This window comes from Diadema antillarum, unplaced genomic scaffold (assembly GCF_040938485.1).
Source record: "Diadema antillarum isolate AM-2024a unplaced genomic scaffold, OU_Dant_1.0 seq00000413_RagTag, whole genome shotgun sequence".
NCBI classification, from domain to species: Eukaryota; Metazoa; Echinodermata; class Echinoidea; order Diadematoida; family Diadematidae; genus Diadema; species Diadema antillarum.
This window is the reverse complement of record NW_027271399.1, coordinates 1,344,643-1,368,620: the sequence shown is the minus strand read 5'-3', so window position 1 is coordinate 1,368,620 and position 23,978 is coordinate 1,344,643. Positions and strand designations below refer to the sequence as shown.

At 37.3% G+C, this 23,978-nt stretch overlaps 1 protein-coding gene across 1 annotated transcript; it reads left to right on the top strand.

Annotated features, from left to right (window-relative positions):
* Positions 1-984: 984 nt before the first annotated feature.
* On the top strand, positions 985-14,055 carry LOC139732313 (C4b-binding protein-like). The gene is made up of 10 exons (XM_071643183.1): positions 985-997; positions 1,934-2,116; positions 3,024-3,206; positions 4,551-4,727; positions 6,316-6,498; positions 7,678-7,848; positions 10,214-10,381; positions 10,856-11,076; positions 13,004-13,392; positions 13,953-14,055. The coding sequence occupies exons 1-10, from the start codon at positions 985-987 to the stop codon at positions 14,053-14,055; spliced, it is 1,791 nt and encodes a 596-aa protein (XP_071499284.1).
* The last annotated feature ends 9,923 nt before the right edge of the window (positions 14,056-23,978 follow it).

The following is a 23,978-nucleotide window of genomic DNA, read 5'->3' as shown; positions in this document are numbered from 1 at the left end:
TGAACCAATGACCTGTTTTAACGGCTCCTGGGATGCGACGGTGGAATGCTTTGGTTAGTAAAAAGCTTGGTTTGCAAATTTATCCGAATAGTAGAATAGATAAACATCTCGTGCTGAATCATAATTATGTAGTGAAATCTTACGTTGATCAGTTATATGACACACCATATCTGCTGTCTACACTGCTTAAACCAACTTGAATCCCAAAGTCTTTGAATTTATCTTTTATTGTTTGTTTGTTTGTCTGTTTTCCACATATAAGACAATTTAAGATAATGACTCTCGGCGTTAATCGCAATATTTTCCTAACTATTTCTAATCAGTTTTGGGAGAGTGAAAGACGTCTAGAGGATATTTTGATAACAATCATTTATTCTGGTTTGTATGATAGCTATAGAAATAGAGGGGGAGCAGATAAAGGAAGGCTAAAAAGTAGCGTTTAGTGTCACGATAGCTAATTAAAGTAATTAGTAGCAGACATATTTTGATTACTGTGACTGTCAGCGCACTTTCTGTATAGGCTTGGCATTCACGTAACGAGACTCAGAAATTAATTGTCATAGAGGTGCTAGAGATTATTTCAGTCGCAACAGCCAACTGTGTACATTTTAAGCAAAGTATTATTACATTGGATCAGTATCAGCTATTTTCAAATTATCTCACAATGAAATATTGATCCATCTTACTATCTATCTCACGCAGCTAACTGTCCTGACGAACCGGCTCCTGCAAATGGACATATCTATCCTTCTACTGGACCATATTATCACAGTAATTCGGTGAACTTCAACTGTTCGAATGGCTACACTTTGGATGGCGAGTCTACCTCTACATGCAATAACGGGGCATGGATTAATTCCTTCCCAACTTGCAAAGGTGCGTTGATTTTGTCAGTGTAATGGCCATTTTTACAATCTATACTATGTCGCGTTTTCAGTCAGATAACATTTTTGGCCTTATAATATTTTAGACTGGATTATTACAATGTCAGACTTATGTCTTGAGTCTAGGTGTGTGGATATTTTGCGTAGACACCTACTCTGACATCATTTAAAATAATTTATGTTAGTTTTAATCCCTAAGGACATAACCATTATTAATTATGATGGCAAGAAATGCAAGTTTTAACCTGGTGCATAAGAATATCAAACAAACTTTGTCTAACAGTCCATTAGTTATATTTGCTCACCTAGGAATCAGTTCCACTTTAGTTTGTGAGTGGATATCGATACAACTTTCGCTGCTCCTATTCTAAACATGAAAGCTGCACAGAGATCATTCATTGAGATAATATAGACAAGTTCTTCTGTCTCTGAGTTTGTTTTGGGTCAGTGATTAAGATCGCAGAGAATTTGAGCTGGAAGGTCCCTGCTTCGAGCCCCTTAGGCTGCAGTGGATGTGCCTCTTTAGGCAGGGCACCTTTCCCCTCATCACCTAGATCTTCTAATGGGAATACGGAGGTCCAGTTGTTGCTTGCTTACAAACAGTTCATGCTTTCCTTAGCCATGTGAAACAAACCATGACAGAATACAACACAATAACAATATAGAGACGCCATTGCTAAGAAGGGATACAGAAGTCTGTTTGCCTTATTACATTTTTCATTGCATAAGGAGTTTGATTACATTCCATTCTTGTTGTCACCTCTGTATGAAACACAATGTGGTCTTTGGAAAGTCAAAGTTACTACCGACATTCAAATTCTTTCTTGACTCGGAGATATTAGGGCTTATAGCACCCTAACTTCCAAGGGGGGGGGGGGTTGCTAAATGTGAAGTTTAGTGGAAGACGCTTTTCTGCTCTGTTGCTGCTTATAGCAGTTTCATAGCAACATGTGAATCAGTGAAGTGTATACCTGAAATGACACGTTGCCCCAGTCGATTGCAAACTTGTTTTGCTTTCTTACTTTACTTATCATTATTTTCTCTTCCAGCCGATTGTGATGTCCCAGCTATCACAAACTCAAACCAGACGTCTGACGATTTCACCATTCATCACGGAGAAAGTGTCTATGTGGTGTGTAATGACGGCTACTCCTTCGGTTATGGCTCCGAGTTTGACGGCGTCCTCACCTGTAACGATGGGGTTTTGGATGAAAGCAACATCACTTGCTATGGTAACCAACAAAACAGAATGATATGACACGATACATTGCATTACACAGTATGGGATTGATGTGTGTGTGTGTGTGTGTGTGTGTGTGTGTGCAATTTGACTGATTGCGTGTGGCTTGTAGACTATTCTTACCTTCTTCAGCATGGTCATAATAATTTACCTATGATATTCTCGTCTATTATTCCTGTTTTGGAATTCGATTTTTGTTTTGATCCTCTTCTAGCTCTTGTTCTTGGTTTTCTTTCTTTTTGTTCCTGCTACTTAGTAGAAATATTCTCATTATGGTTTTTGTTCTTGTTCTCCTCATTATCATCTCTACTGATTTTGTTGTTGCTGTTGCTGTTTGTATGTTTATCAGAGATTTTTTTCAGGTGATGTTTGTAAGCTAGTATACCACATTTCTTCCCCTATAGTTTCAGCCCAAGTGCATGAAACAGATCACAGTACTAACGAGACTGCAGCTAGTATTCTAACTTGTAAAAGAGAAAGAATTGCAAGATTTTCACACAATGTCATTTGAATGTGTAGCAGTCTGGCTGAGCATGTTCTCCTGGAACAAGGAGGAGCAGGAGGAAAAGTAATAAACAAAATGAAATTTGTGCAATGTTGACTTTAAATCCACACTGGAAATTATATAATGATACGTAAAGGTATTAATGTTATACCCTGCTAATTTGATTATTGCCTTTCAATCAGATTTTGGCCGTAATTATAATTCAAAGTATAACACCAGAAAGATTGTGTGTACCGATCCTCACATCAAGGTTGAGATGTAAGTGAGTATTGTGCTACGAGCATTCGCATGTAGCTTCGTCGTCGCTGATTTGCAAATGTACACATTTAATTGTTTGGCTACGAGGACTTTTTTTCTTTTCAATTTTCTCAAACTTTCATTATTTGTCACTTAGAGAGCTGCCCAAGTCCTAATGTTGCCAATTCTAACTGGGAAAACAGGGATGAATTAACAGAATTTGGTGGAACTGTTGTAGTGGATTGCGACGACAATTACACATCCGGTTCCGGGTCAGATGTCAACGTGACAATGTCGTGTGTTGATGGAGGCGATTGGGACCAAACCGTATTGTGTTATGGTAAGCAGACGTGATACCGGATTTAAATTAGCTATGTTCCCTGTTATCATGGTAATCAATGTTTAATAATCAGAACATGTCATAGCAGATGAAAAATTATCATACTCTTTTTGTGTGTCATACATATCTTATTTCATTTCATTTCATTTCATCTGTAAGTATTCCACTGAAATTACACGTGTAACATGCATCTATAAATGACTTTCGATATAAGTGGTATTGGATCATCTTGTATGTTTGTGTTACGCAAGACACCAGAGATGCGTAGAGAATCAACACACACATTACGTCTACAATATCGTTGGCGAACGTAACATTATCAACGCTAGTCGGTTAACTTTAACGGTGGCGTGAACATTTGAATGTGCATGTTTCATACACTTTCTGTGAAACGTCAGGGTCGTGTACAGTAAGTACTTAGTTAAGCAAAATCCCAAGCATATGTTACAGGCAAAGTATAAATCTTGTTGATTCATGTTAACTTATAGCGTGTGTGTCCTCATCTGCATAGTTTGTAAATTATGATTCACCATAGAGATTGACAACTGACTCAAAGGTTAAAATCCCTCTTTTGGCTATCATTTCTATAATACACGGACAAAACGTCCGATGAAAACGTTGTTCTTTAAAAGACACACGCTTTCTCTGGTTCTGTTTAAACTCTCTTGGCATCGTCTGTGCTTCTCTTAGTAATTAAATGAACTGTGCAACAGCCATGTCAATAAGGTCAAAGTATCTTTTCTTCAAGAACAACTGTCTACTTTGCTAACAATTTCATCTTAAGACACTTAACATCTAGACCATTGCACACAATTACAAGCCCCCGCCCCTATGTTACACACAATGACTCTCATTATAATTTTTTTTTTTCATAAGATAGGTACTCTATATGCACAGTGAACATGACTAATTCATGTTCAATATTTACATTGACACGTTTTATTGCTGATAGCACGTTTATATGGTTCATGACATAATGGTCTGACCATCATGTAACCATAACGGCAGCAGTAAAAAGTCGACATCATCCAGCATTACGTGCTATCCATCGATATAACTTGGCAATTAGGTGAACAATGTAGCAATGGTAGACACAGAATAAAAGAAGAATGTCGTCCATACTTTGTTCTATCAAATCGCAAGTTTTAGTGTATAGTTTATGAATAAAATTGTCAGACAAAGCGATTGCACAGGCAAAACCTGAGTCGGTTGTGTTTAAAAAAGTGCTCATGAATATACTGGAAAGGTCTTTTTTTTGCGGCTTCTTCACTTTTTTTTTCTTTAATGAATAAAGTTGATTATTGCATCTTATATACTGTTGATGGTTATATTGTTCTCTGACAGAAAACTGCCCCAACCTTAATCCGCCGGATGACGTCATTGCTTATCCTGATCCACCGCCATTCTTCCATAATAACTCTGTCTTCCTTAACTGCACGGACGACACGTACGTTCAGGATGGTGCGTCCCAAATCACCTGCATTAACGGCAGTTGGTCGGATGATGTTCCCGATTGCAAAGGTTAGATATTACAAATGAGTTAATCTCAATAATTGTCCGGAGCGCTCTTCATTCTTGCTCTCTTCTTTCAATCAGTGCCAAGATGCTAATCCTCCATTACTGAGTTCGTTTCAGATGGCTGAAGATAAAGTAACACTGATTGGCAAACACGGCGAATCAACCAAACATGAGAATATTAGATGTCGGCCCATTACTCAAACAAAGGAATTAGCCATGCATTCAGTAACATGTATCACCCCTGCACGGGCCGTGTTCAAAATGAAGGCAATTAATTGTCTTCATGCCTAACGTGCCCAAACACGCCTGTTGCTCTCCTTCAGCGGTGAATTTGATGCACGTGCCACAACGAGGGATATCCAACTCGAGTCATTTTTATAATCTCCCTCATCAGTAGAAGAATAAAAAAAAAAAAAAAACACCATCACTTTACTTGCAAGGAAGGGAAAGAACAAATTCTTACGTATTTTTTCCCCGAAAATTATCTTGATAACAGTATAGAAAAACTTCAAGTTTTCATACTTTTATTGTGATAACTTATAAGTTAATGAATAAATTTTATAAATTCTTATAATTAGAGAAGAACGTGTTATTTTCTTGTACGCCCTGGTTCCTAGTCCTTCCATGCTCCTTGTTTCTCCTTGTCAAAATTGTTTATCGTCTTAAAACACAATACAAACTCTCTATTCCTCGGTGTGCCTCGCGTACATTAATATTGACCCTTCAACTCTTCTTCCTTCCTCCCTTCCATCTTTCCTCCCTTCCATCTTTCCTCCCTTCCATGTTTCCTCCCTTCCATCTTTCCTCCCTTCCATCTTTCCTCCCTTCCATCTTTCCTCCCTTCCATGTTTCCTCCCTTCCATCTTTCCTCCCTTCCATCTTTCCTCCCTTCCATGTTTCTTCCTTCCATCTTTCCTCCCTTCCATCTTTCCTCCCTTCCATCTTTCCTCCCTTCCATGTTTCTTCCTTCCATCTTTACTCCCTTCCATCTTTCCTCCCTTCCATCTTTCCTCCCTTCCATCTTTCCTCCCTTCCCCTTTTCCCTGTTCTCCTGTTATTCCTTCCACGTTTCTCTTTTTTGTCTGTTTGTTTGTTTGTGTTTTGTTTTCTTTCTTTTGTAGACGATTTGTCTTGAATGGTTTTGTAAGTTCAGTTATCACTTGTGGTTCTGGGAAAACTGAACATTTGAAGTCCTGCTATACGACAGTACCTTCCATTTCCAACAATTTAGATGCGATGTAATCAGAAAAGTCGCAGTATCCATTGAACTTCACTTCGTACGTAGTATTTTCTTCTGTTAGAAAATTGAACTTATTATATATTAATTGGTGTATGCAGATATTTTGTGCTGTTGGAAGTGAAGTAAAATAAATTAATGAAATGAAATGAACATAATGGGGGATGGAAGAGTGTTTTGCAGTGCGCGAATCTATTTTTTTTCCGGCACGATAAAGAGGGAAATAATTACCCAACAACGCCAGAACGTAAGATTCAAGAGAACACTATTTTCATGATCTTTATCCTTTCCATTCTGGTAATTGTGTAGCAATCTATGTGTGCTTCCAATCAGTCATTTTTTTCTTCCACATAGCACCTTGTAAAGCCCCTGTCATACCAAATTCAAACTATGGTACGGCGAGAGAGGAAGAGACTACACACGACTATTCAATTGTCATCGTCTGTGCCGACGGATATACCTCTGGCACTGGTGCAGAAGTAAACGAAACACTTGATTGTGACGACGGCTCGTGGGATCGAAATGTCAGCTGCTTTGGTAACTAGAATGTAATATCATTCAAAGATAATGCCTAATCCTTATCGCACGGCGTAGATTTGTGAATCAGTTAAGAACTTAGAAATGAGATTTGTAAAGAGTACTGACAGCACAACATCGCACACTTTAAATAGTAATGACCCTTTATATAGATCGAAGTTTGTCATGCATGATTAATTTTCATGAGAGATCATGTCTTTATGTTACCATAACAGCTGCTAATGTATTATATTATCAATATTATTATTATTTTGCTTTGGAAATGAGAACATTCAAATAAGAATCGGGGATTGGACAGTAACAAATGAGTCTTCAATGACTGGTCCATGCTATGCCATTAATCACAAGTAACCGCACACATCAGTGGTGCAACATATTCATAGGACATCAATTCAGTTCAAATGATAAGAGTGCGTAGAAGCATTGTGTTTGGTCTATATATATTTTAGCTGCACCAGGAAGATAATTCAATGATGAAAACTGCACGATATATACCTGCAGTAACATTCTCTACTCCTACCCACTGTAGGAGAGATCACGCCATTAACGTAGCCGCACAAATCGGTAGAGAGTCGCAGTCTGTCTGTTGGTGGTTTTTTTTTTCGTCATTGATATTATCATACTATTATTAAGGTGCCTACATTCTACAAGCTTCTGCTTTTTGTTAGGTTTCCTATTTTACACGTTATTTATATTTGCTCGCATCTATTAATACTTTCCATCTCAAATCGACAGCATTGTATTTAAACTTTATATTCTTGAAATTAAGTGGAATGTAAACTTGTGTGAAATGTGGAACATGTAGCAATGAATACAAAAACGATCATCTAATATGCATGACAGAAAAAAAAGTTTTCCGTACTTGTCTGTATACTAAATGAAATCTATTTAAACGTAGAGTCCTGGGGAGCATTTCATGAAGCGTTTTGTCAGATATTTCGTCTGACAAAATCTTAAAAGCTACTGAAATCCTTGTATCTGATTGGCTGAGAGCAAATTTGTCCGACAAGTTGTCGGACAAAAATGCTTCATGAAATGCCCCCCTGGACATTCTTCATGTATATACCACATTTCATTGCGCATCTCAAGTATGCGTCAAGGGAAAGGTGTTACCATCATCTTGTTGGTGATCAATCTCAATCAGCTCATTTTTTTTTTGTTCGCTCGGATGATACACAGAGAATTGTGACGATCCAGAGGCCCCCCTCAACGGCTCTGCTCAATTCACCTCTCCTAATTACCATGGCGACAAAGTGACCTTCAGCTGTGATACCAACTACACTCTAGAGGGAGATCAATACCACACATGTCAAGACGGATCATGGAGTGGGGACACGCCCGAATGCAAAGGTATATTTTTATCATTTTTCTATCAAAACAACACTAACTATAGCTTCCTCTTTACTTTTCAAACCTGTAAAGTTGCTCCTTTCCATGATTGGCAAATAACACTTATTTTCCCAGTGCATATCCTATACTCCATTCTGTGAAATCAAAAAGGGACAAGGCCAGATTTCAACAGAGCAAAGAAGGATATCATGATCACCACACACAAAAAAGAATGATAGGTTATTGTGTTACACACAGTCACGAATCATGATAACAAAGAGCTTTTCACAAGTAATGTAAATATGAATTTAACCACAGATATATGTATATTTACGTATATATATAAATAAATAAATATATATATATATATATATATATATATATATATATATATATATATATATGTAGATATAGATATATGAAGAATGCGATGACTAACCTGTTTGGTGTCTTGTTTTCTATATCATGCGCTTTCCTCGCCAGGATAAAGCGTTTTAGTCTAATGCCATTTTAGGTTTTTATCACATATATTGTATATAAAGAGAGATAGAGAAAGAAAGTTGTTATCATTCTAAGATTTTATGTTTTAAAAAAGAAATAAACAACCTTGGATACAAATATATAATGGCGAAATAATAGCAATGAACGAAAGGTACACGATTATATCATTGCATATAACTTGCTGTTTTTATTCCGAAAACGGTTTTACGTCTTAATTGGTTGGATAAATCAGAACTTACATTCATTAATAACAATGAGACAAATTATAGGGACAAAGCTCGCTATCAGAGTGGCAGAACGTTTAATGAAACACACATCACACACCACATAGGGGCGCTAATCATAATAACATAAAGAAATACATTATGAGACCTGTGATGCATTGTTTTGGATAGGTACGTGTGTAGTTTTCACATTTCATATTTTTTCGTAATAATGGCATTTTAAGTTTGCAGATTGATAATATGACCAAAAAAAATGATATCACAGGTATAAATTGGGGCAAGGAATCAACGTGACACAAAATAGAAGGCTATTCTTTGGAAAAAAAAAATGTCGTTTTCAATTATCTTTATCATAGTGACCGTGCACCTCAAAACGAACATAAAGTCGCACACACTGATTTTGCGTGAGGACTGAAAATAAATGAAATGGGTCAATCTAGCCGAACTTGACTTTTTCAAATTTTCTGAAAGAGCGGGTCTTCTTTTACATAGGGCTAAGATTCGGCATCATAAAACGGGCAGGAAAATGTGTTTTTTTAGCAGTTTATCTCGAACATTTTTGGTGAAATAGCTTGATTAGGTGTGTCTATAGAATCCCTTTTTCATTTCTGAAAAACCTTGTCTACACTCTTCACTTTCAACTCTAATAACTTTTGAAAGGATAGTGCTACTGCTTTGAAAATTGACATTAATTATGGACAGAATGTGTTAATGAGGCATGCTTAATTTCAGTTTAATCTGATAATCCCTTCATTGTTGATACTCTGGTGGGTTACTTCCTCTTTTTTGTCCCATTCATCGCACAGCCAGCACGGTGTGGTATGAAAAGATAAAGCGCTTTAATAGACACTGTACTTCAGAGCCTCTTTTCTCAGTTCACACTTTGAGTTTGAGCTTTCTTTCCGATATTTAGATAGGTTAGGAGAGTCCATTTGATTTGAGTTATACACCATTTTAAAGCTTAAAGTCTGCTCTTTCAGAATATGGTCTTAACTAAAAATTCGTGTCTGGCGACTTTTTTGTTTGTTTTGAGGTGCAGGGTCACATATTTGTGTTATGTCTTTGTCAAATAAAAACAAAGGAAATAATAAGAAAAAACATTTTAGGGCCAGAATAACTTCACATTTTACTTCTGCAGCAAATTTCAGCCAAGAAACGCCCATTTCATACAGTAATTGAAAATGGATCAGATAAATACGCAAAATCTGACTGACATGGTTGTCAAATTATGATTGCCATGGCAACCACCAATATCAAATATGGCTTAATTACATATCAAAATGTCTGCAATAAGATTTTAGGAAAAGTCACCAAATGTAGTTGAAATTGGATAAAGGACAAACGGGTGGCAAATGAAAATCTGGTTGGGGGCACAGTGTGCCCTCCCCCCCCCCCCCCCGTGGGCTTCAGGGTTAAGCCTGGTGCTACTGCAATCTTGTGGGCCTCTTGCTATGTTTATTAAGGACATATCAAAACAAACAAACAGACAAACAATATCTTTGGAAACGGTATGGAATTGATTTGTTACTCTATACGTATCTTTATGGAATTGCATGTATTTTCTTGATTTTTTTAAAGGTATCCTGTGATTGATTTGTCATGATTAAATAAAAAATATAGATATGTATATTACATATTATAATATATTGCGTTGTCTGCAGCTGACTGCGGAGATCCTGGCACACCGACGAACGGAACGCAGGTTTACGCCGACTACCGACATGGCGGGAACGTCACGTTTAGCTGTAGCAGTGGCTTCGGCATTCTGGGATCCGAGACCATTTATTGCAAAGACGGGGAGTGGTCAGATCCAGTTCCAACCTGCAAAGGTATTGGATAATTGATGAACACTAATGTGACTTAGGGATTCGTGTGTGTTGATTGAAAAAGTATTGACGATGACAGAGTCTCAAATTAGTTCATACTAAAAAGTTTTGCCTATTGCCTCTTGCTGCATGAAAACAATTAATTGTGAGCCAAGATCTGACGTCGTTAAGTTCATCCTTTTCGTCATTCATGTTATTAAAACGTTGAGCATGCCCAAACTCTTATTTTTGGAAACCATACACAAACCATCCGAGCTACATGTAGATGGAGAGCAAATAAATGAAGAAAAAGTGAAGTATTTAGTTACTAGTAAATCGCTGTGATTAAACGTGTCTTTTTACTCTAAGGGTAAACTCAGATACAATTATGTCATTGTCATATGATTCACAGATACAGTTCATACTTTGGCCAATCAAATGTACCCGGAATATACCCTTCATCGATCTTAATTATCGCTCCTTTTTGTCGTTTACCAGAGGACACTTTGGTCAACCAGATCAAACTTGTTTGTGATTACGACAGCTTCACGGTTAAAATACCTACAGCTTTGCTGACAGATTTGGACGCATCCGAAATTGTCCTAGAGAACGACAAAAATTGCACGGGCACATTGACTGGTAATGATACCATCGTATCGGTGACATCCAGGCTCGACGAATGCGGCACAGTGCTCGAGGAGGAAGATACATCTGACGAGGTATGTATTCTCTTTCGTACCAGTATGAACACTATGCCTCTATGCACGTAATTATCAAAATCATTGTATACAACACTCGATGAATCGCATAGACTCCTTTCATGGCGATTGATTGATTTTATTGGTTCCTGCATTATATCATTGCTCATGCAGATACATACATTGTTGGTGGCATACATATACGTAAACATCAATTGTTAACAAAGCAAGTTTCTTCATTGTCTTTACAATGTACATCAAAACATATCAGCGACGCAATGAATAACACAGAAGGGCTACAGCTTAAGTATTGCTTGATTTGCATGCAGCCCTCGTACATAATACTTAACATATTATAGGAAAATAGGAGGGAGGGATGACTTGCATAGAGATAGGATAGGATAGGATAGGATAATACACAAAGTTAGATCACCTGGATCACTGAATAGTAAAGCATGGCAAAGTATCATCTCACCAAGGTACAGGTGAACAGTTACAGGTCATGATCGGTTACATAACATTACGCAATAAATCCAGAACGGCGATATTTCCAAAAGGGAATTTCATATACAATACGATTTCAATGACATAATAAGCTCACTGATATCCAGAGAGCAGCATGGTCTTTTCAGCTTTCTTAAAGGAATGCATAGACTTTAAAATTCGAATTTCAGATGGAAGAGAGTTCCAAATATCGGGTCCAGTGTGTCTGATAGATTTCAGAGCCATCACCGTTTTAGGATTTTGTAAATGATATATATCAGATTGCCTAGTGGGATAAGAATGTATGTCCTTGTTTAACTGAAATAATGAGATAAAAAGAAGATGGCAACTGATCGATATATAAACGAAACATAAAAAAGTGAATTTTGCACAAAAAAGAAAATCCTATCAATAGCGTTATAATATCTGTTAATATTGTTTAAGGCTGTTTTAATCTATTGTTTTATTAGGCCTATTACGTTTGACATATATATATATATATATATGTGTATATGTATGTATATATATACATATATATATATATATATATATATATATATATATACATATATATATACATAGAGGTTAAATGCACTTTGTTTTTCCAGTGATCTACCCTTTATACAAGCTCTGCTTTTGACTAGACTAATTTTTTCATCGATTTTTTCACTTCTCTGTTGTCACTGCAAATTATACGATTTTTATATCCCTTCGTCCATAGTTATGTACATGTAAAATATTGTATTAAAAAAAAAACTTATCATGTACATAGCTTACAAATTGTGTATTTGATTTAGCAATGTCTGCCTTATGTTTTATTGCTTTTCTGTTGGAGGGAAATTAAAGATCAATTAAATCGAATGGAATGAAAAAAAAAAAATACAATTACCGGCTGATAAAAATGCTGATCCATATCTGACAGTATAAGCCAGTTCACAGTTAGCACTAGTCTGCAATGACCTCTCCAACCACAGACTTTACAAAACATGGAATAGTCTTCAAGAACAGCAGTTGAAAACAGCCATGCGGGAAGTGGTAATCTACATGTCAGTGCTGCATGAATTGCTTTTGTTAAATGTTGCTGAAAAGAATGCACATTCACCTGTAAATACAAATCTGCACCTGGTTCATTTATAACACAGTTGTCTTGAAGCCCTATCCAGGTTTTGAATACCACAGTTGTAAATCCATTTCAAGGGGAGGTCTGCAATGACCTTTATCTGCACATGCTCAGATTGGAACTGTGAACTGGCTTATTATTTTAGACGCATGCATTTAAGTTTATCGCGATAACGACTAATTCTTATCATCATATATACGCATCGTACACGGGTCTCAAGCAGGATGCTGAAGAAGCACGAGCGAATCTATCGATTTGCACACCTGGTCATTTACACTGTCTTGATAAGGTTTCAGTTAATGACATTCAGGGAGGCTCACAGAATATCCATGTTCTCTTCCGCAGTGTGAAACGGAGTATTGCGACGTCTATACCAATAAAGTAGTGAGTGCACCTAAATCCGGAGTAACCCGAAGTGTTGGGGTTGATCTTCCTTTGAAATGCACGTACAATCGAAAGAAAGAATTGCATGTGAGTTACAAGCTGACTGACTACACCATCAGCCGGAACCTAACGGAGGACGGTGCGTACCGTTTCCTGTTCGCTATCTACGACAGCGACTTCCAGAACGTTATATCAGCCACGCCCTATTACGTCGGTCTCAACGAGGAGATACACCTTGGACTCTCTCTGCTCTCCACAGGGGCAGGGTTGAGAGTCACGGCGGAGAATTGTTGGGCGACCCCAACGGCAAGTCCTGATGGCAGCCCGCGATGGGACCTGATTAGTGACAGGTACGATCACACCTGTCTATAGTGGTCATTCAAGGGCGACGAAAAGAGTTGTCGATTTAGACAGATAGCCACTATAATAGATGGGTTCTGAGACATACTTGTGAATCATTACATACATGGAGTGTACATGTGCCATCGTATTGGCATCTGCCATGTACATCTGTATATACATTTTACGTGTTTCATACAATTCCTCTCTGGAAGATATGCTAATTGAGACAGCGCAGTCGCTGTGTAGAGGGAGAAGGGAAGATGTTAGATTCCATATTATTGTCAATCTTGTTAAATCTTACGGATCCAGAGTGTGATGCACCGTGAATGGTTACATGGGCACTACAGCGGCCTCTGCTAGGACTTTACCTGCATTGGTAGAGGTATCATTCCTGTTCGCCGTACGTATCACGCATTTTAGCATCTTTTTAATCAGTACTATACTTTTGCTGCTCCTCATCCAAGATGTGCCTGGTAAGTATTATACAACACTGATGAAGCTATTGTGAGTCAAGAAGGGTTGAAGATGTAACCCGGATCTTTATTAATGTTTGATTACCCGAATGCAGGTGTGGCGTGGATGACACTCTTACCATCAAGGAAGACGACTCCCGCTCCCTCTTCAGTGTGAATAGCTTTCGATTCCTGGAGCACGACGGCATGGTAAGATAACAGTCCTATCAAAGTATTTGTAACAAAGTCACGGAAAAATAGGGTCTGTCGATGTCCAATCGGATCGCGAAAAATGAGGGGAGGGGGAGAGGTTTGATAATATTCTGAAACTACGAAAGTTTGCAAGAGAGGAATGAATAACAGAGGTAAGGGGGTCAGAATTCGTGGGGGGGGGGGCATTTCATGAAGCGTTTTGTCCAATAAATTGTCGGACAAATTTGCTCTCAGTCAATCAGATGCAAGGATTTCAGTAGCTTACAACAGTTTGTTAAAAAAAAAAGATGACAAAATACTTCATGAAATGCCCTCAAATGTGAAACGATTAATCCTATATCATAACAGCAATGATTGTATCGACCCTAAAGCCTATCAGTTACTAAAAGTGAGTCTATTCAAGGTTGCCACTACTCCAACAGCAGATTCTGTCTTATCATTAACCAAACACCAGGTACCCTTTTAAACATTTCGCCCAAAGAGACTTTGTCATTCAAACTTCTCCGGACGGGATCCAAACCTGTGATCTTCTGTTTAAAAGTTTAGTCATATCCATTGTGCCATCCCCCAAAGTGTGAATATCAAATGGAATCGAGGAGGGCATGTGTGCACAAAGAAGTTCAATGAATGAACCTTAAGAGAGCAGATAAGGTGTGTTTGAATGTGTGTGTGTGTGGGGGGGGGGGGTCGGTGTGGAGGGTGGGCTTCAGAGAAGGAAAGAAAAAAAATAGAAGGGTAAAGTGTAGTTTGGGACACACATTTCTTAATTATTCAGTTCGGTATTTCCCTTAGTTCCGAGAATAGACACTCTTTTGATAAACAGCCTTTCTAGAAAGGAGCAACACTGGCAAGTACCTTTGATTTCATATGAATACACACAACAACAGCGACAAATGAACGGGAAAATAAAAGCTTAGAAAGTTTTGCTCTGAATGAACGCAGGAGATTATTAAGCAGAGGGGTGAAAGTGTGGAGTATGAATGTTTTTCAATTTGTCGTAACATATTTGTTAAAATTGTAGATCAGCAGTCATCATTTGCGATCCTACAAATTGCATCTAGTTTTGGTTTGCAACCTCTTTTGACAGATATACATACACTGCGACGTGTTGGTTTGCGAAAGAGGTGATGAGACATGTTCGTTTCCAGACGAGTCATACTCCAGGAGACGCCGTAGGAGGAGCGCCCCCCTCCCTCGACATAAGAGAATGAAGCGCCTCAGAGCTGGCCCCATCCGGTGGATGAACACGGCTTACCAGCAGCCAAACCTGAAGCAAAAAGGTGAACACATGTATATGAAAAAAAAAATGAAATTGTGTACCGAAAAGGAAATGTGTGCCAGAAATTTCAAATACTCAGGCCCACACATTCAGTCCTCCTCGATCACCCCCGCATACGGTTGCAGAAAAGTAAACACTCCTGGCTTTAGTGATTTTTACTCCATGATTTTTTTTTTCATTATATTTTGAGTTCTTTTCGATTAGATAACAAGCCTTCCCTGCTGAAAAAAAAAAACCCACACACAGTATCTCACAGTGTGAAACACAATGTAAAAAGACAGTGTGAACACATTGTCTACACAGAGTGAAATCTATTCACACCGTTGAATTCGAGCGTTTTTACATCGTGACAACAATGAGAATCATCAATTCAGTGTGAAACACAGCATTGCTAAACATGTACTATTATGTGTGAACACTTTGTAAAAAAAAAAAGAAAAACACCACAGTGTGAAATCATATCCACACTGTTAAATGAGAGCGTTTTCACATGTGAGCACATTGTGAACACGCTGTGGGACATAGTGTTCTTTCTGTTAGAAGTTTTTTTTTTCTTTCTTTTGCACAGACCTTGCATAGAAATGATTTTGAACACTATTGATAAATAGGGCGGGGATTCATTAATTAGAGTTTTTCAACATTGTAGTAAGATTTGCGTGGTACAGAGTGCCACAACAGAGAATGATTATCAAATGTTATATTCGTTTTCATGTGGCCTGTCTTTGCTTCGTCCCCAGGAATGTCCCCCTCACCCAACACCTCGTCATTCTTCTACAAGATCGCGATCTCGACGCTAGGGGGAACCTGTGTGGTTCTCATGGGTATCCTTGCATTCGTCACTGCCAGACTTCTTCGGAGAGACAAACAAATTCTGCCTCGTAATAAACCTTAGCATATAATCCTAAATGTGTTTACCTGTATTTCATACTGGTTTAATTGAGCTGTACTTTCGAGCTAGTTATCATCATTGCTCCAGTTTTTTTTTTCCGTTGTTCTCGAACAGAATGTCCACACTATGAGTTACTAAACATCAATGAAACATGAAATTATTTAAATCTATAGGTAGGTAAGTTGAGGGGGAGCAATGTTGATAACATTCTAAGCACGTTCTCAAGCATATCAAACTGTAGGCTACTGATAGTGATTAAGTGCAAAGTGCAGATATTTGCATATAATTATGCTATTCAATTTGTAAGTGGAGACCAAACATGATATTCAGAATTAGTCATTATGCATAGTCAAGATACATTTGATGGATTGGACAGTGCACATATTGGTTAAAGTTATTATGAAACGCAAACACTCATAAGTCCAAATGACATGACATTATCCCCTTCATTATTTCTATCTGAAAAAAAAATGTCAGACTTCTAATTGATTGTTACCTGTCAGACTTTCTGATTGCTTGTGTTTTTTTGGTATCAGTCTTCAATCTTTTTGGTATCGGTCTTCAATCTCAGTGTGCAAGATTAGGAAGACGAGTATATCGTCTGAATAAGACTTATCGAGTTGTTGTTGCTGTTTGTGTCGTTGTTTTTATTCAGAAGTTAAGGAGCCAATCTAAGAAATTCTGTGATCGTAAATAAATACTTCTTGAAACATATGGTTTATAAGAAAATTATTATGTGATGCCTTCCCTCGCCATATCTCTCTCTCGCTCTCTCCCTTTGTTGTTTTGATTACTGGCTTATCTCTTTCTGATCTACTGAAAGAAGCTGTATAAGTTGCTTTAACCTTGAAATGTGTGTTGTACTGTTTTAGCTTTACTGCTTTTGCTATATTACTTTATTTATTCTACCCAGACATGAGCAAAGTGATGATCAAGGTGATCAATATGTCAATATACCTTTGTAACTGTTCTAATCTTCTTTTAGTCAAGATCGTGTTGTCGTAATAATGTCTACGTATGATTATACTCCGAAAATATTCGACGCCACGAGGACCTGTTGCGTCTTGTCCCCCCCCCCCCCCAAAAAAAAAAGAAATGAAAGAAAGAATAGACAATAAGGATATTACGATATAATATGGGGAAACGGGTTGACAGTACCCGCTGCGTCAAGTCAATGTAGGCTCAATGTTCGGATGTCTCCTTGCATTGTCAAATTAACAGGAGGGATATTCCAGTTGAACCTTACAATGATCGTTCAAAAGTCAAAGCGAACTTGAAGACAGCTTAGGAAAAAAAAGAGACCCTGTTGAGGACACTTGTATTTGAAATCACTTTGTGATGCTTTTTGTCATCATCATTGAACTAGTGGAAGTTTGTGATTTATAGAAGATAATCATAATGGTGTCAATATTATACCCACAGTGAAAAGGAAGGACGCTGATGGGCACGGCTTTTGTGGTAGTAACTAGTTGTGGAAATAACTAGTGGACAAATATACGTGTGTATAGGTTTAAAATTAACGTGGCAGATCGAATGCGATTGGGATATAAACCGCCATTTTTTTTTTTAGATCCGATATACAGGTGAAGTTTCCTCCTTTATATTTCTTTCAGTGAAAATCAATCTGTTTTGCCTTTTCTCGAGTGGATCTTATCGATTGTGTGCCATAGTAATCATTACAGTCATTACTTTGTTCAATACGATACAGTGAGGAGGAAGATATCCAAGAAATCAATGTACAAGTCTGTAAACTGAGCAGCTTTTAAACCAAGTTGCTTTGTTCTCGGCAACAAGAACAAATCGAATATCAGCTTTCGACGTATATAACATTTCAAGTCAAAACATGTACTACATCACATCAAAATACTCAAGCAGAATGACCTACCGATTCACAGTATCAGACACAACACTACATCCCATGGTATCGCAAATTTGTCCTGCCTTATTTGGCAAAATTTTGAATTATTATTATAATAATTAAGATAATTTATCTTACTCAATATTGCCAAGTTCAATTCCAACCTAATCGTCATTCAGTGATTTTCCGTTTGTTCTTGTTTTCGGACATCAATAGCCAAGAATGACTCGGGTAACTACTCAGATATTTAAACAGGGGAAAAGATCTTCCGTGCTTAGGAGTGTTGCTTCCTAAATTATTGCACCTGCTTCATCAGATGCATCTTGAAGAATTAAAAAAAAAAGAATAAACGATCGTGTCATGGAATACGCATATTATTTTGGATCTTTTTCCTGCCCCAGGTATGATGAGTTTAAGAATGAAATTTGTCAATACATTGTACATCTGATGACATAGAATTTAATCCTTTCATCCTGTGGGAAGATCATGTCATAAGAAATATTGCTGTGTTACTAGACAATCGGAACTGATGCTGAGAGTCAAAATAAAATGCTAAAACATTGTGTTTAAATTGTTTGAAGTGTTCAAAGTCTTTGCGGATTTTTAGGTTAGAGAACCATGCATTTGTATTGCATGGCGCTGTAGTCTCTATATTATAGTGTTACAAAAGAGCGAAAGTAGCGGTTTTACATTTATTTCCATAAAAAAATAACAGCATAAGGTACGATAAAGAGAACGATGAAATAATCAACGTTTATCATTTTGAGTTCTCAAAAGTAATGTGAGATATAATATTGCTCTTTTCGCATAATAAGTGTGCTTTATATGGGTAGAAGAGTGGACCAGTTGGTAAGGGTGTCTCGTGCGTAACCTGTGTGATTCCTTTTGCCAGAAACGAATGATAAATGGTGAAGACTTTGAGCAAAGTTATAATATATATATATATATATATATATATATATATATATATATATATAAAAATAATATATAAGAAAGCCTTATCACATATATTATATTCATAACATTTATGTATTGTGTTGGTTCCAGTACAAAAGCAAATGATGAAAGAAGAGACTCTCCGAAACCGTAAAGAAGACGCGTGATGCTTTAAAAAATTGGTGCCACCTTAAAAAGTACATAAGTCTACATTTGATGCAGTCATTTTTTTCACTCATCTATTTTTTCCCATTTTCAGCAGAAACGTATTATAACATTTTACAGAAGTTGAATGTATCAATTACATCACAATGTGTAATAAAAGAGATGTATAAGTTTACAGAATATTGTAAGCACAGGGAAATGCCTGAAATTGGGAGGGAATGCTAAAAGCAATGTTTGTACATTCCCCCGCACGTAATGCAACAAATCACATGAATTATATACTGCTATATACATACATATATATATGTTTATATATATATATATATATATATATATATATATATATATATATATATATATATATGTGTGTATATGTATATATATATATATATATATATATATATATACATGTATATATGTATATATGTATGTATATATATATATATATATATATATATATATATATATATATAATGATAAGAGGGGGACCCCCATGTGCGTACCATTCTATCCTGTATCATCATTTACTTTATCTCAAATTTTGCACCCTAGATCATTATTATACAGCCCAATAACGTGTATGCGGAGATACGAGATATTGTGTTTGTTGTTCGACAGGAAAGCCGACCTGTGGTCCCCCTTTTCCCGTATTTGAATAGCATATTGACCAATCTCGTGTTTAGATAGAGAGATAAGGCGAGAAGGGCAAACCCCTTTGTGCCAGACCATTCTATCTAAATCATTGTCGTTGTCTCAAATTCTGCATTGCATCATTACAGCCCGTCGAAGTGCTGTCTAAATCAGCTTTAAATAGGCAATTGTGTCTGTTCGTTTGGTATGCTTGCTTACCAGATGCGACCCGCCAATGAATCCTCCTAACTTGGTGAGACTATCAATCTTGTGGTACCACGTAACGAATTTGTTTCTTTGCACATCAGTGCTTTATATCGTTGAAACAAAATAAAACCTAATCAATCAGAAAAGGGTACATTAATTCTTTACATTTGTTATTCAGTGACCTCTTCAAACAAATACGCCATAGGTACCATCGAATGGGCGTTGCAACGCGGTTTCTTATCTAAATGCTAGGGTGCACGACTAGGTAAACACTGCACCTACAATGATACAAAGGAATAGTCGAGACTTTTGTTTGGAAACGCCTTGTCATACAATATCAAACAGGGAAAAAAAGGCACGCGATATTTACTGTGGGAACGCTCTAATACAAGCACGATCCCTGCAACTTCAATCCTATAATGCCTTACATAGGTGCTACATACCATTTTTTTTTCTACACACACACGCACACACAAGCACAAGCACACATACACACACACACCTCACAAACTATACTATAAATGAGATTGCGCGTCCATATGCCAACTATCGTTTGTTTGTTTCATTTCCACCTCAGAGGGAGGCTGGATGGCCCATATTCAGCTGGTCTTCTAAGGGGTTCAGTTAGATGTTAGGCGGTACCACTTCACCGGGTTAAACACCCTGCTCTTTGCGATGAATGAAGTGAGATCTTTTAAGTGCATGAGTTGCGACTCTCTTACACACGAGACCTCCATTTTATGTCCTATGCGAGGGACAGAGTGTTTTGGCCTTCTTACGAGAGGGGACGGTTACACACAACATTGTTCAGTGAGACTCGGGAATGGAACCCGGGTCCTTTGGATCGTGAGGCAGCCGCGCTTCCTTCTGAGCTAACTCACCACTTCTGACTGGCGGTGAGTTGGCTCAGTCGGTAGCGCGTCTGTCTCACGATCACGCGGCCCGGGTTCGAACCCGAGTCTGGACTGAGCAATGTTGTGTGTAAGCATACCGTCCCCTCTAGCAAGAGGCAAAACACTCTATCCCTCGGATAGGACATAAAATGGAGGTCCCGTGTATGAGAGAGTAACAACTCATGCACGCAAAAGATCTCGCTTCATTCATTCATTGCAAAGAGCAGGGTGTTTAACATCCAACTGTACCCCATGGAAGACCAACTAAACGTAGCTGAATATGGGCTATCCAGCCATCTTCTCAGATGGATATGAACAAACGAACAAACAAAAACAAAAACCATTCTCAAAGAAGGAAGGGAAATATCTATAATTGTAAAAATAAAAGAATCAAATTACTCCAAAGTAATGAACTGCTGGCCCCCTTGCCATTGGGTAGGTCGTAAACTAGCCAACAGCGTTGGAATGGAGACAACATTGTAGACTACTTCTTTGCCGTTACCTTCGAGACAAGCCGGACAAAATCTTGAAGTTCTTTGTCAGTGTTGTTTGTGTTTCGTCTATGTGATTCTATTACAACCACCATCATTCCTCTCTCCCCCTCTCTCTATCTATGCATATCATATTGAAAACGTTGAACGACGTACAATTGGGCAAATCGGGGGTCAGAATTAAAAAACGTGACTCACTGATATAAATATATCTCAGTCAAATGTCATTGATATCAGCTTTCTTGCAAACCCGATTATACTGGGATATCTCCAAGGGTGTTGTTTTTATTCAAGGTTAGATAGAACTGTGACATATCGGCGAACGTCTCTGACTAAAATAAACATTGTTTTAGTGAAAATTCAAATGAAGGGTAGAAAAACATTCAAATGAATATATTTTCATCTTGTTCATGCTTTTGAAGACTGTGTTAATTTGTTCCTAATGTATTGTTTACCTCCTGTGAAGTTAACAAAAGCTAATACAAACGGAAGTTAAAGTAAAAGTGGAGTTTTTGTCATTTAAGCAGAGATTTTTATATTCTTATCTTCACTTTCATCTCATTTGAACAAAATATATAGCAGGGGTCTCATTTCTTTAAATGTTAATGTTCTGTAGATACTTATAATGAATTAAGTGCATTTCGTTTGGTCAAATCCCCATAAAAGCCCTTTACAGATGCTGAAAGTAAGCCATGTTTTGATCAGAGACGTTCAGGTTTCACTCATAGACGTTCCTCAGACATATACAATAAAAACGATGTCCTTTGATCCATAATTACGAGGTTTGTGATCAAACAACATTATTCTTTTATTAATCACATGTTTATCTTTTGTCAACAACTCAGAATTGTAATTTCAACTTGAATTATTTTTCATAACAACCGATTGTAACTACAAACCTCCAAATTGTAAGAGGAATTTCGATTTCTATACACCAAAAATCAACAACAAACCTGTCCTTGTTATATTATTCATATCTTACAACACTTTTGAATGACAAACAAATAAAAATTACATGAAATACTTGCAATTTTGACTACCTTACCTAAATTATTTGTTTATATCAGAGACATCTGCTTTTCCATCAGGGACGTTTCGGCTGTAAGTTATCACTAGAATTAAACACCAAACTCCCTATTTTAAAAGATGCTCGTAACTCAACATTTCACATTCATTGAGAAATCATTTACCTCGGCATATATGTCAAGAATTGTTTTTGTTTATGATGACCACTACTTTGTATTTCACCTTCCGGTGTATAAGAAGGTGTGCCCACATGCTATCAATATTGTATATGTTTTCTTTCAAATGTAGTCCGAATCTATATATAACAAAGGTTAACAAGAATTTGCTGATACCAATTTAATTTGACCACTATACCTCATATATGATTGTATGTGTATGTCAGGCCAGTTCGGATTTTTATTAGGGACCGTACCTGGGCCACTGTTATGATGTCGTCTCAGAAAGTTGTAATTAACCTATACTTATCCTAGAAGCATCAAATTCCGCTGTTCTTTTTTGTATACTATGGCAGATAAACGCCAAACTCAAAATAATATCAACGGTGTGGTACAGCAAACGCTTGACCAAAAATGAACTGAAAACCTCCTTCAAGATGTTGACAATGATAACATTACAATATCACATTTTACCTGTCACATCGGTAGGGGATTATCAATCCTTCTTTCTACTCGAAGGCGATACATAAGTAGTGTTGTAGAGGAAACTAAGTTAAGGGACCTTCTTAATAGACGTTTTCTTGTTTCATCACAGATGTTAGTATTTTTCCTTTTTCTCGTGTATTTGGCTTACATACCTAAAAAATAATACCACTAGAATATCTCACCTTACTTCTAAGAGAAAAAGAGTCATTACAGGGGAAATTCAGCCCAAATATGAGCTAGCCGCTGATAAGAATAAAATCTTACGGGCTCAAGAAAATTAAGGAAGTTATGACGTTTTGAAGTTTCGCTAATTTTTCAGGAAACAGTTTTTGAACGGTCATTATGAATATGCAAATGACAAATTGAGCTTGTCATTCCCTCTCAACTTGCGATAATGTTTCCAAATAAACATTTTGAAATTTTCAGTTTTTCATTCAAACATAATTATGCCCGAGGCTTAAATCCGGGTTTATCTAACTGATCACTACTCTGAAGGTAATCAACCAGGAATAGCATGATGTTTCAGATTTCAAAGACAGAAAGATTGAATTTTCGTTATTTTTTGTACACGATCAATGGAAAATTGTGAGGTTATGACATGGTTAGCTCATTCATTTGCATATTCTTATCAGCTGTACGAGAACTTGTTTGCAGGAATTAGCAAAACTTCAAAAAGGCAGTTAATTAAGGGTGCAATTAAGCTCAATTAAGGGTGCAAGTATGCACCGCAGGTGTGCTGCTATTATTACAAATTAGGTGCAAATTTGAACATTTATTTCTTAGCGTGTAAGCCTCAGATTTTACAGGCTCAAAAGCAAACGTTGTGATGTGCATTAAAAACAGAGTCCGCATTATAACATTGAATTGCATTTCCCCTCCACTTCGTATTCCATGTCCTCAATCAGTGCATGGTA

Bases quoted from the DNA above. Each gene is read 5' to 3' on its own strand.
- LOC139732313 (XM_071643183.1), top strand. The intron at 10,382-10,855 runs GTATTGGATAAT...GTCGTTTACCAG, and splicing joins TCCAGTTCCAACCTGCAAAG to AGGACACTTTGGTCAACCAG. The intron at 13,393-13,952 runs GTACGATCACAC...ACCCGAATGCAG, and splicing joins TGGGACCTGATTAGTGACAG to GTGTGGCGTGGATGACACTC.